Here is a 14310-nt window from a genome sequence, read left to right as displayed (position 1 = left end):
ATTGTTGTAGAAATTTAAAAAAATATTAATATTTAAAATAGTTGTTAAATTTATAAACTAATTTTTAAATAAATATTTAATTAATTAATTGGATGTAATTACTTATCAAAATCTTATCTATTAATTTTAGAATATAAATTAATTAGTAACTAAAATATTGATAATTAATTAAATATTAAGTTAAAGATTAATTTATAAATAGAAATTATTTTAGATAATAATATTTTTTCTAATTATTATTTAATTTAATTAATATAACGATTAATTATTTTTATTTTTAAAATTATTTTTTATTTTATTTTTATTTTTTTTGACAAATTATGTGTCTAATAGATATTTTTATTACCTCACAACCTTTCATAATTGTATGTGCATATATAAAGTATTTTTTAAAGTGTATAAAAGTTAAATCGAAAATAAAACAAAATCATACATTGCATGGTTCCGGGTAAGTAGTCTTCAACATATAAAGATTACCTTCAGAGGGCATAAAAAATATATTATTTGATCATTTGATTTTGTATTGAATTCGGAATTCCTTAATTTAAAAATACAATTCAATAAAAAATGTTTTACTTTTAATTATATTGGGTAAGATATTTTTCTATAGTTAAACTAGATATATAATATGTTAGATTTAAACTAGTTAAGTTACGTTAGATAATATGTTTAACTTGTATTTAAAGTAGTTGTATTAGGTAATATAGTAGTTTAATATATGCAGTAACATCTTATAATTCTAGTTAAGTCCTTAAAAAAATCTTAAAATTCTAATATAAAAATTGATGTAAAAAATATTAGGGAGAGTTATTGAGTTACGCTGTTAGACTGAAATTGTTAATATAAAAAAATGTTACAAAATAAAATAGTTTAATTAAAATAATACATTTTCTTTCTTCTGTAATTACTGGTTTTTAGTTTAATTTAATATAAACAATTTAGTTGCCATCAATTAGCTATACTATTATTTTATGTAAATTGATTATATTATTTACTTTAGATTTTATTTTAATTCGTTACATTATTTTACTTTAATTGCTTAGTGTGTATATATATATGCCATATTCGGGTTTTCAGGTTTAGAGTTCAACACGCGTTATTTTACTTGAAATTTAACCTATTTACTTTGTCAAACATCCCTAAAGTATTTCGTCTTTCTTGTCATTTTTTCCTCTCATATAACTTTTTTTCAATAAAAAAATTGTTGGACTTTCTTGTACAAATAATTTTTCTGAATAGAATTTGTGAAGTGACATATTTAATGAACGTTTTTGTTTTTGTACGTCAAATGATTTTTTGATACCTCAGCAATCACTTGGTTGCAACTTGTTTTTAAGGATAATATAATAATTAAGAAATAAACCTTTTTAGTTATGATAAAATAGAAAAGAGATGATAAAATATTAAATATGAATTGGGTCTATAAATTTGTTAAGAGTATTTATATCTTGAACCGAATAAATTTTGAATTGATCATGAATCAGTAAGTAAAAACTTGATATTACAGAGTACAACCACAGATTTGAACTGAACTGGATGTAGAGGAGAAACCCATCTTACACATCTCTTTAGTTCTATAGACATTAAAGAAGCTAAACTTGCAGAAAAACAAATACATTGAGGAACTATTATCCTAGAGTTTGTAGGCACATTTTACCTAGTAATAAGAAAAACAGAATCTAATAGTTACATGGTAAAACATGGTATGATAGCTGAGCATTCCTTTTGGCAGCTGCATGCCTTTTCACTGATATCACCCATTTCAGAACGAAACCAATCTTACACCACGCTGCTTTGGGTTTGCCACTACTTGATATGTCCACAGAAGAATTTATGAAAGTAGAATAACTGTTAAATTCTTCTCCATCACAAGAACCAAATAAAATGTTATTTTTGGGCTCCCATGTTGCATAATGAGGACAACCATCTATGAATTGAATGTCTGAGCTTTCATTCTCTATTGAATATCCACCTTCAAGGAATGGGAAACACGATCCGTTAAAGTGACAACTATCCCCTTCAGTGTACATTTCAGAGGAAAATTCTTCTAACACATGACTATTATGCGGCATTTCTCCTGTGTCTGGCAGTGGATCGGCATAAACTTGGCTGTCATGCATTCCTTCATTAGTATATGAAGTAGAGATAGATGGTTGACTATAACCTGGGTATGTTACTGGTTGGTCTGCACAAAGACATGGTTAAAAGATTATATAAAAGCAGACAAAGAGCTATATAACAAAGAGTCATGTGCATGAGAAATAGGCAAGTTTTGAAGGTAGTGTAAGACAGATTTATCAAGTTTTAGCGTTGTATTTTCATATGATATTTAGGTGGAAATTAATCAATATGACATGAATGCATGATATCACGTGTTAGTATATATGTATAAGTGCTAGACAAAATAATCCTATGGCATAACCCGTCCTCCAATAAACCTTGCTTAGTGATTGACCCCTTGTAAGTTCAAAGTATTCATGAGTGATACAGAGTAAGACACAATGAAATAGCCAAAAATTATGCCATTGCATGTACCTTGTGCAGTTGAGATATCCATGTGTTGCAGACCTTGATCTGTAGTGCCAGACTGTCTTTCTTTCTCTAGACATGCAGCTAGAGTTAAGCAGTTCAATTTAGTTTCATCAATCATTTTCAAATTGTTGACATTTTTGTAAGCTTGCTGCTTCACTATTTCCACCAAATGCTGCCAAGGAAGAAGGAGCATGATTACTTTTGACCCAAAGATATCGTATGATATATAAACAATGACAAGACAGGAATCACTATTTTAAAGAAACCAAAGATGTTTTCTTTAAGATCTATTCAAAAGCCAGTTAGGAACAGTTCATGAATTCATACCTTTTCTTGGGGAGTGAAAGTATCTGGTGAATAATAATTTTGCCAATTAAATGTCACTCCCACGAGGATGTAGATGGAATTGAATAGCAGGCCTATTTGATGTTCTTCTGAGTGATAGCTGTAGAGCTTGTAATCATCTATCACACAGGTTTTGGCATGTTCAGTGATTGCTAACCATGACTTCTTTCGAATGCCTCCAAGCATCTACCACGCCAGAAAACAATTCAATGAACATAGTCGTGTTAAGCATGGATTTCATTATATATTTATACGAAGGGCACAATAAGTAAAGAATGTCCACCAAGAACACATAAGAGAAAAATTAAAAGAAGCTAAGTTTTACTTTATATACTGATGATTCGTTGGTTATGTACAGCCGCAAGAGATCCTTCACGTTGTGAATTCCATGCAAAGAAAATTGTTTGTGGATTGCTCCTTCTTTAGCAATTTTCTTCAAGCGCCATAATTCATCATCCAAGGATGGAGGGCAGTGTTTCTTGTAGCCTTAAAAAAGAGAAAATTACATGTCAGTTTTGAGTTATACTAAAAGACAAATTATATTGAGAAACAGAATCCAAGAGCAATCCAAGTCTAATGGAAACAATAATGATGTCCTTAGTTGGAAATAGACAATGAGAAATAGAAATGAACTCATAAGACTCACACTCTCCTCTGTTATCTTTCACAATAACAGGCTCACTTCTACCCTCCTGAATCTTTTCTCCATTGGAATTTGGTGGCACACCTTTAACTCCAATCCTGAAACTTCTGCTTCTTTGCCATCTCGAGTTGTCAGATATGGCAATTTTAGGGATACAAGCAACTCCATTTTCTAGAGTAATAAACCTCTCTCCAATTAAAAGTGGCTCTCTACCTTCTCTTTCGCGTGAGATATTGGAATTGAACTCGTCTTCTGTCCACTCCTCACTACCATCAGATCCGAACTCACCATTCAGAATACAGATCTCTACCTTTAGTGAGGAAAGGGGACCTTCCTTTACTACAGACTTAGTTCTAAGATCAAATAGAGCAATTTGAAGGAGTGATTCGTCTTCTGCTATTATATTAGACCGAGTATAAATTGTTTTAGGTAACTTATTAAGAAAACACAACTTTAAGGGTTTGGCTCCGGATATGCCAGCCTGATTAACCATTTTTCTGCAACAAATTCGCAAAACAAGAATAGTAAACAGCTAGAATTGATCAAATAAATGGAGGAGAGTAAACATAGGAAGAAGAGGATAGGAATTTTGGCTATAATTTCGCAAATAACATTGTTCTATTAAGCATCATTAACCACACTCAAACCATAGGAAATGAATACAACAGTTATTTATTCTTAACACAGAATCTGAACATGATGAACTAACCTTGGAGGTAGACGAGCCTGGACCTGGAATTTTTTTTCCACCACCTCTCTAACCTGTTTGAGGAAGACAAATAAATCAACCAGATTTTCGCTTCAAAACAGATTAGATTAATGATCAGGGACTCTTCAAATTTGGAAACATTGCATGAAAGCAAAAGAGCAACAGAGACAAAAGAAGTGTTGAATTCTGAAGACACAAATAATCTGGTCGCTAATCACTAATGATGTCCTTTCCTTTCCTTTCCTTTCCGAATCAAATAGTAAAGCACAACTAGGAAACAATGTGAGAATCACAAATATGAGCACTGAGCAATTGCAGAAACCTGGGGAACATTGAGGATGGGTTTGGAATACTAAGTACGTTAGAACCGGTGCTTGGTTGTGAAGTGTAGCTACTTTGAAAAGCCAAAAACTAGCTGAAATAAACAAAAAAACAAATTCTTTCTCAACACCACACCACCAAGATAAAAGACTCAATCATTCCTTACCACTCTTCGCACAAAAGTTTCCAAATAGGATGAGTGGTCACTCAGCCACAGTGCGTTGATTACATTTCTCAGGCCACTGCATAATGAACAGAAAATCAAACTTAGACCTCACAGCCCAAAATGGCCAAAAAACGCCAAAGTATACCAATAACAAACAAGTACCCGACTGACTCTTGTTTTGTATCACCATAGCTCCGTTTATGGTCCTGAATTGGAACTTTGCCACTGCGTTGCCTCTTAAGAGATTTCCCTGTTGATACCATCCAAAATGTTACAAGCAAACGAACAACTCAACGGTCTCAGAAGTCTCTCAATGATATAATAGCTCAACCAAGAGGTAGTTAAGAACTCGTATAATTAATTCAAACCAAACATGCCTTTATATACAATGCAGGAAGGAAGGAGGAAGGATCCTTCTGTGAACTACTGTACTCTAAAAGGACACGTTAATCCCAAAAAGTCAATACCACATTTCCTCCAAAAATTCCCAGAAATTGCAAAAAAAAATACTATAAAAACAAAACAGTTGAATACATACCATATAATATAATTATCTTCTAAGTTTGTTAATTAAGACATACAGATTGTTCGTAACCAAAAAAAATATTAATATTTTAAACATTTCGTTCCTTCATCTTATTAATATTATTACAACTTGTTGAGTTTAACAATGTCATGCACTCTTAACGTAAAACGATTTTATACTGTAATTTAGTTACAGCTCATACTACTAATAAATTTCTTCACTTTCGATAAACTTACCGAACATGAGTTTTAATTGACTGATAGTGCAAAACTAAATCCTAAATCATTATTCATACATTCTAAGAGTGACTTCTATTGATACAATGTATCTTCCAGGATCCCAGAAAAATCCAAGAAAAGGTGTTATAACTACTGACACAAGTGAGGATGAAGTTGAAAAGCTGAAAAATTAACTAAAAGACAAAGATTTGTTATGTTTGGGGGTTATTTTAGATGGGTCCAACCAAAAAATGGACATCAAAATAGCAAAACAAAAAATAATGAAAAAGACTTTATTTTCCCTCCTATCACCAGACACGCTTGTAAGAGAAGTCTTTCCGTACGCGTTTACAAACCATCACATAAACTGATTTTTTTATTAATATTTGATTAACTAATTAAATGAAATTTGATTTATATAATAGGTTACCAATTATTAGATTTTTTTATTGTTTATAGTTTCACATTACTTACTTGAATAAAATTTTATAGTTTCTTCTCTTAACTTATTTATCGACACGTACCGTAACGAAACTTTGAGTTCTAAAGCAGACAATACTTAATCTATGAGATCAAAGTGACTGACTCGTAACAATACTAGGTTTTAAAAATGAACTTTTTAGACCTCAATTAAAATTTATTTTAATACGTCTAGTAGTCATATATCCTTTAAAAATAAAGGTGAATGAAATTTTATATATACTTTCCTTCATTAACAATGTGTCTTTTAAAAATAATAAACTTCAAAAGAAAATTTTAGTGATTGATTCTTGTTATTATAAGTAACTTATATCAAAACAGAATTGAATGAAAAATAACCAAATATAATATTTTGTTGTGAAAAAAGAAGAGTAAAAGTTGGAAGTGAATGATTAAGGCAAGTGATGAAATATTAAATTATAGAAACACAGGAGCATTTTAATTGAAATTTACCTTTGATACTAGTCAGTAATGAACACTTAGAGAAAATTTAATCTTTATTTTAAAGGTTGTTTCGTTGAAATTGTCAACATTGTAGTAAGAGTATTAGAAAACATAACATAGTCTCCTACCCACCTTATGCAGAAAGCAAGGCCAAAACTGTTTCCAAGAAAATACTATGCTCCACACAGGACCTTTCCTATCTAGGAGACATTTTTTGATACATAATTTCTTTTCCTATAATAATATAATATGCAATAATAGAAAAAATAGAGTGTATCAATTATTACAATGAATATATAAGCATTAAAATTTAAAAACAATATTATATGTAATATTAGTGTGAATTATACACCAATTTTATAGATAATAAATTTCTATTCATATAAATATAAATATATTATAAATCAAATATAAACATATTATAAATCAAATATAAAAAATATTAAAAAACATATTTATAATATGTTTGTTAAATATTAATTGGGGGACAACTTGAATCACGGTAGTACGTGAGATTTGAAAACTTATGAATAAGATAATATTTTAAAAAAAAATGTGATGAATGGTTTAAAAGTGTTTGATTTTATTCAATTAAAGGTTTGATTGTGGATCATCTTTAAGGTACATTTAGTTTATTTTTCTTATTCTGATTGATGTTTTGATCCTCTAAATTGTATGTATATGATTTAATGTTAATTTTAAATGTTGGATTTATCCTAATTGTTTGACTGTATGTTGGTTTTGGTCTTTGTTTCTTACCATATATAATAGGTTTAGTTTTTTATTTTAAATTTAAATTAGAGAAAAAATTATCTAAATAATTTAAAAGATATATAATTTTAATTGATCTGTTATTACTTGAATCAACGGTTTTTTTTTTGGAGTGGAAAAGAAAATTGGGGTGAACTAAATTGAACTACAAAATAATTACAAAGTGAATTAAACTATTGAATTATAAAACTAAACTAAGTTAAATACTTGATAAGTACAGTTAATCATTTTTTTTATATATAAAGTTTTCGTATTAGACATCATTATGCAACTTGACATCTCAGCTAAGTTGACACCTCAAGTAACAACAATCATCTGCCATCACATGAAAAAGTACAGTTAATCATTTTATTATAAAAAAATTTAACTAAATTAGTAAAGGTTCAAAAGTTTAATAATAGTTTTGCGCTAAAAAAAATCAATATATATAAGATAAACTCGTAGTCGTTAATCCAATTTATTATAGTTTTTAGATTTTAGTGTAAAGATTGAATTACCTGTTCTTTTAATAGTTGAGGTAGAATTTTGAAATCTACTCTCAAATATAATCACAATGCTGGATAGTAAGTATTTTTTTTAGAGAATGAAAAAATAATAGTTAAACTAAAAAGATAAAACTAAAGAAAAATCTCAAAACATCATAATATATATGAGTACATAGGAAATCCCCCCAAGTATTATCACATGGTGTGCACTTCAAATGAAAATTGTTAAACAGCTTACAATTATGCTAACTTTTTGTTTTCTTTTAGCTATCAAAACAGTTTGCAAACTATGAACTATTTTCAAGAAACAGTTTTCTGGCATATACAAACTTTTCAAAGGTATGGCAATGAAACTGATTATTAGCTGATAAAAGTCTTCTAAGCATAATCATCTAATTTGACAAGAATACACAGACACCCAAATGAAGTTTTGGTGGTGATTGAAGACGTGAAAGATAAATCAAAGTCACATGGAAGATGATAACCATGTGGCTAAATTTGGTTTGCAATCAACGATGGACTATGCCAATTCTCAATTAAAAAATGCTGAGCTTATTAAATGCGTCAGTGTCTCATGTTTACGGAGTCAAAATTAAATCATGTGAACACAAAAAGGTTATCTTTGGACGCTACGCGAATAGACCATAGATGTGACGGAGTAACAAAAAAACTAGCTCTTACCACAATTCCATGTCCTTCTGCAATGCTGATTCAACAACAGCTGGATCTAGTAATTCGGAGAAATCACTTGTTTGAATATTTTTTTATAAATATTTATAGGACAGAAAGTGTAAAATATTTTTTTAAAATTAAAAAAAAATGTAATTAACTCTTTTTTTTCACAAACTAACTTGTGGTTTCTGGTATTGGAAGGAGAAACTAAGAACTTCTGCGGAAAGGAAAAACGGAGTAAGACGCTTGATTGAATTGGTGCAGTGTTTTTCAAATTTGAACTCTTTTGTTCAGTGAATGAGGACTGATTGGGATAATTAAGGAGAATGGATCAAGTTTTCAAATTAAGCGGCCCGGTTGAAATGTTGTGTGGTGATGTAGAGAATTAAAGAAAAGAAATAAAAAAACAGTTTTATATGCCTCAAAGGCTATTCAATTTGAGAGGGGAAAATATCCATTTATCTTATCATTATTACTATCGATATATACAAATGAAGGACGTCAAACACCCTTCTATCTAAAAAGTGTTATGATATTACAAAATTGATACAATGTCCTTCATAAAATCGTTGTTATGATTATTTTAGCAGATGATTTTGGTATGATGCTTTCATTTAGATACCGTTTGTTTTTAGGGGTGGTATTGTGATGATGGAAGTCATAGTAGTATCCCATTTGCTTCTAGTTATGTATGTGGGTGAGGGAGAGACTCTGGGTAAAGTGGAGGGCATATTACATTTCTCCAAAATGAAGAGAAAGGAGAGAGTGTTACAGGAAAATATTACTTTTCTACCCTTCTTTTTCTCTTTTCTCCTACATGCCACCATAAATCAGAGGGCCTCCATTCTATTCAGGTTTTTTAATTATTTATTTATTTATTTTAATGTTATAGTAATTTTAATGTTAAAAAGGCAAAAAAGTTTAGAGAAAAAATTTGAATTTCTAATAATAAATGTAGATATTTATTAGTTTTTAAAATTTAAATTGTTTTATAAAAATAGCTTTTTATTTCTAAATAATATTTTTACATAATGGAATTATAATGTTTAGTTAATTTTTTTTTTAGATTTGACATAAAATATTGATGTTATCACTAAAAACATTAAAAAAAATGTTGTAGTCATTTTTTTATAACATTTAATTATTTATAAGAAAAAAATTTATTTATTTAAACTGAATATTTTTACAATAAATAGAAATTTTTAATGTGTAGGGTTTTTATAAATTAATATTATAAATTACAAAATCAAAATAAATGTTTTAGTAAGTTAAGAAAGCAGAAAAAGTTTAGATAAGAAATTTCAATTTATAGTAATAAATGTAGATAATTATTATGTTTTAAAATGAATATGTTTACATAATGGAATTAAAAATAATATGTTTACATAATGGAATTAAAAATTTGTAGGATTATTGTTCATGTTATAATTAAAAACTTTATAAAAAATGTTGTATTAATTAAAAAAAACAGTCAAACTTTTGAGAAGAAATATGATTTTTTAATAATAAATGTAGAAAGTAATTATTTTTTAAAAAATGAATTGTTTATTAAAAATAGAAATTTTTATTTAAAACATTTATTTTGACAGAATGGAATTCAAAATTTATAATGTTTAGGATTTTAATTTTTGTAGATTTAACATAATTTATTAATGTTAAAATTTAAAAAAAATTATAAAAAATATTGTAATAATTTGCATAATTTCAAATTAACATGTATTTATCTCTCTACATCAAATGTAATAACTTTATATATTTTTGCAATGACATATTTTCTTAAATTATATTAATGTTATTATTAATAGTAATCAAAATCATAATTAATAAAAATTATATATTTATATAACATAAAATTTATTAAATAATCATTAATAATATTAAAATTATCTACTAACAAAAATTTAACATTAATATTTCATTTTCCTATTTATTTATATACAAGGGTAAATTTGTAATCTTACAATTTACACTATTCAAAATATATTAAAATACTCTCACAACTATCACATCATTCCCACTTCTGAATAAACTTTCTTCACATATCCACTCTAACATCTCCCAATCCAAACATCCTCAACTTTCTCCACACTTTCTTCACACTTCCACTCACCCACACCCTCATCAACTTTCCACTCACCCACAACCTCTAATCCAAACAAAGCCTTAGAGAAAACAAGATAAATTAAGGAGTAGAAACCTTAGTTAAAGAAATCAAATTACAACCTTAAAAAATACTAATTATAAATACAGGAGAAAAGATCACATAAAAACAAGATAAATTAAGAAGTAGAAACCTTAATCAAATTACAACTTTGAAAAAATACTAATTATAAATACAGGAGAAAAGATCACATAAAAACCAAACTTTGTCGTAATTTTGTCTTGTCTTTAAAAGGTGTCTTAAAAGATTTTAAGGGAATAACAATATTTAAATTGTCATTGATCTTGACTCTTAACTGATGTGAAACTATTGAAGATACTAGAACAAACTCCTCGTTAAGGATTAAGGAAACATGGTTTGTCTTTGAAACTTTGTTTCGGTCACCACAAACGACACCAATTCAGTCTCAAGTCCGTTGAGATACCATTATTAGGGTCAATCGCTACATCAGATGTATTATCCGCTTTGAAACTTGTAAAACAAGATCAGCCACAATATAAAAAAAACAAATTAAAATCTTGATGGACTAGAATTAAAAAAAAAATCATTTTTGTTTAAAAGTCCAAGACACACTATCTTAGTTAATGGTGTGTTTAGTTTTTGAGAGAGTGCTGAAAAAAAAAAAGGTTTTTGAGAGAGAAAAATTTCTTCCTTTCTACTAAACATGGTGTGTTTAGTTTTATCCTACCCTTTGACCAAATACAAAAAAAAAACTCTTCCTTTCTACTAAACATGGTGCAATATATGGAGGATATGGTACAGTATACTTTCCTTTCTTTCACTTTTACTGAATATGCAAATTATGCAGCAGATGGAAGCCACATATTCTGTAAGATCTAGAATGGTTGAGACAATATTGTCGCTTATATAGATAAAAAAAAAACGCTCACAATTTTTTAGTGTTAAAAAAAAACAAGATTAAGATTTGATATTACCTTCACCAAGAGGATAGATCACTATATTGTAAAAGTTATATTAATTGTTATAATAAAAAAATAAGTTGGAGAAGAAAAGGTAAATTTTCAGAATTAAAAGAAACAAAATAGTTGAGATGACATTAAATAAAAACTGTTTAGAAACTTAAATTAAAATTTTATAACTTTTGAAATATTTAAAACAAATATGATTATATATAAAGAAACTAGAGGTTAAACTGAATTACAATATACAATGTCTTATTGTACCTTCTGTGAAGCAAAACCCTGGGAATTAAATTATAGGAGTTTTCGTGAAGACATTAATATCAAAAAATAAAACAGTGAAAAATACAATAAGTCATATTTGTGTAGGGGGTTATAAGATAAGTTCTATAATTAGTGGAGGGAAGGTTAAATTAAGATGAAAATTTAGTGGCGGCGCGTATTACGGTTAAGTAGGTTGAAAAGGAAAATAAAACATGCATGGCATTGGCATGGCGACAAAATCATGGTTTTCTGTTCCTTTCCACACTCATTCCAGGCTAGGAACCTGGTCCTGTTTCATACTTAATTCTCCTATATATGTAACTTAATTCTCCTATATATATATATATATAACACATTCCCAGAGGTTCTTCAATTTCAATTTTCTCTCTTTCTCTCTCTCTTCCGATCTCAGGGGAGGGAGAGATTGAGAGAAAAAAAAGGTAATTGAAGAGCAAAACCATTTTTTTTTTCTGGGAAGAAAACACAGAGAGGGTGATTGATCAGAAAGGAGAAGAAAGAGATGGATGGGTTCCCGAGCCATTACGCTTCATGCTCTTATTCACACGACGAGGTGAATAGGAAGAACACGAAGGACAACAAAATGATGAGTTCGTATTCCTATGAACCACCTCGTAGTGGCGGCGGGAATATGTCGGTGAGCAAGTCAAAGAGCTCGTGGTGGTGGAATGAGGCCGAAAGGAAGAGAAAGCGAAGAGTGACTAAATACAAGCTTTACGCGACGGAAGCCAAAATCAAGCATTCTTTCAAGAAAGGGTTTCGCTGGTTCAAGATCAAATGCATCAAGATCGTGAGCAATCTCTAGTTGGTCAAATTGCAGATCTGCAATCAGATGAATTGTTGACAGATACTATGTGTAATGTCTGCATTGTTAAGAGAACTATGTGGTTGTTTTTAACTTTTGTTACAGCAGATTTCATAATTATAATTTTGTATATAATAATTAAATATCTCATGGGTAACTACTTTTTTTTTTTTTTTCTTGAAAGAGATGAACCCTAGACCTCAACCCATACAGATGGTAACTGATTAATTACAGTATCTATTGTTTAGTTGAAAACTTTTGCTTCATTTTAGGATAGGTTAATTTAACGAATTAAGTTATAGAGTTACGCATTTATGATAATCAGGCTAAATAATTTAACCACCAGTCAATTTCTTTTTTATTATCATTATACTTTTATCAATATTAATATAATTAATAATATAAAAATTATTAACATTATTCATATATTTAATATTATTAAATATTATTAATATTATTAAATATTATAAATAGTGTTAATATTATAAATAATATTAGTTTTATTAATAGTATTTATATTATTATGTTATTATTATTAATATTATTAATATCTTTAATACTATTAATCTTACTAATTTTATTATTATTAATATTATTCATATTATTAATATAATATTAATTATATTATTATATTAATATTATTAATTTTATAATATTAATAATGTATATTTATTAGTTATGATTATTATTATTTATTTACTAATTTTATTTATAATTTTATAATTATTCATATTATAATAATGTTTTTAATATTATGTATATAATTATTATCATAATAATTGATCAGTAATAAAGAATCAGCGAATAAAATTTGGTAGGTAATAAGATTTATGGTAATAGTTGGTAGGTAATATTGAATTTACCTACGAATTCATATTTATATGTAATATCCGTACGTAATGTTGTCTGTAGGTAATGTTGTCCGTAGGTAATATCCGTAGATAATGTTGAATTTACCTATGAATTTAAATCCGTAAGTAAAAATCTATAAATAATATATATTTTTTTTAGTGAAATTTTTCAACTAACTTTTTTAAAGAGTCTTAAGTTGTATTCTTGGTAAGAAGTTGGTGAAGCAACGAGAGTAAACTATTATCAATTAGAAACTTCTAAATTAGATGCAGAATGCTTTTAGAAAAAAAAAAATATTCTAGCTGTGTCTGAACATTATCACTCCAATAATATTTTCTATAATCTAAAATACCGATAAAGTAACTTGAATCGATGAAAAACTTTCAAAAAAAAACTTAATCATTACAAACTGTCCAACAATTAAAAAAAATAGGATACTATACTGGAATGAGTCATCAAATTAAGTTGTAAAGACAACCTACATCAAAAGTTTTTATAAGTGATTGACAAAGTTTCTTCATGTTGGAGTTCAACCTGATTTGTTGTTGAAGAACAGGCAATGCAAGCCTTACTTGCATAGAATATAACAATGCATATTCTTATAGACTTAAATATGAATAATTCAATAACTTCCAAATTATTAAATACGTATCAATCAATTAAAAAACAGTATCTTATAAAAGGTCTTCAACAACCTGTTATAAATTGACAAAAGGCTTTTCACTAATAAATTTGGACAAACACCAAAGTGCAAGTTTAAACATATCGAATTCTGGTTGTAATTATTGTACATCGTACGTAATTATATGATAATGATGTGATAGAATTAGTGGATCCCTATCTTAGCTTATAATTTGGAAAGAGAAAGTCTTCATAGACTTATATATATATATATATATATATATATATATATATATATATATATATATTTGTACATCCGACATCATCGACGGAGAAAACATTGTATGTCAACTCAAC

At 28.0% G+C, this 14310-nt stretch overlaps 2 protein-coding genes across 3 annotated transcripts; one reads left to right on the top strand and one right to left on the bottom strand.

The window, feature by feature from the left end:
- Window positions 1-1440: 1440 nt before the first annotated feature.
- LOC137814913 (calmodulin-binding protein 60 B-like) lies at window positions 1441-5087 on the bottom strand. 2 transcript variants are annotated; one of them, XM_068617860.1, is made up of 8 exons: window positions 4879-5087; window positions 4717-4792; window positions 4230-4282; window positions 3524-4017; window positions 3203-3363; window positions 2860-3063; window positions 2536-2704; window positions 1441-2185 (listed from the first exon to the last, which is right to left on the bottom strand). In XM_068617860.1, the coding sequence occupies exons 1-8, from the start codon at window positions 4977-4979 to the stop codon at window positions 1680-1682; spliced, it is 1764 nt and encodes a 587-aa protein (XP_068473961.1). In that variant the 5' UTR covers window positions 4980-5087; the 3' UTR covers window positions 1441-1679. The 2 variants fall into 2 exon arrangements, with proteins under 2 accessions (XP_068473961.1, XP_068473962.1); XM_068617861.1 differs by having other exon boundaries at window positions 4888-5083.
- A 7090-nt stretch (window positions 5088-12177) lies between these two features.
- On the top strand, window positions 12178-12480 carry LOC137816103 (uncharacterized). The gene has a single exon (XM_068619196.1). It carries the CDS (start codon window positions 12178-12180, stop codon window positions 12478-12480), a length of 303 nt encoding a protein of 100 aa, XP_068475297.1.
- The last annotated feature ends 1830 nt before the right edge of the window (window positions 12481-14310 follow it).

This window comes from Phaseolus vulgaris, chromosome 1, assembly GCF_000499845.2.
Source record: "Phaseolus vulgaris cultivar G19833 chromosome 1, P. vulgaris v2.0, whole genome shotgun sequence".
NCBI classification, from domain to species: Eukaryota; Viridiplantae; Streptophyta; class Magnoliopsida; order Fabales; family Fabaceae; genus Phaseolus; species Phaseolus vulgaris.
This window is presented reverse-complemented; position numbering and strand designations above follow the sequence as displayed.

What these genes read in the sequence shown, in the direction of transcription:
- LOC137814913 (XM_068617860.1), bottom strand. Translation starts at nt 4,979, where the DNA reads ATGGTATCAACAGGGAAATCTCTTAAGAGGCAACGCAGTGGCAAAGTT. An exon ending in CAGGCTCGTCTACCTCCAAG is followed by an intron (nt 4,018 to 4,229) that starts GTTAGTTCATCA and finishes AATTTGTTGCAG; the next exon opens with AAAAATGGTTAATCAGGCTG. An exon ending in ACGAATCATCAGTATATAAA is followed by an intron (nt 3,064 to 3,202) that starts GTAAAACTTAGC and finishes CTGGCGTGGTAG; the next exon opens with ATGCTTGGAGGCATTCGAAA.
- LOC137816103 (XM_068619196.1), top strand. Translation starts at nt 12,178, where the DNA reads ATGGATGGGTTCCCGAGCCATTACGCTTCATGCTCTTATTCACACGAC.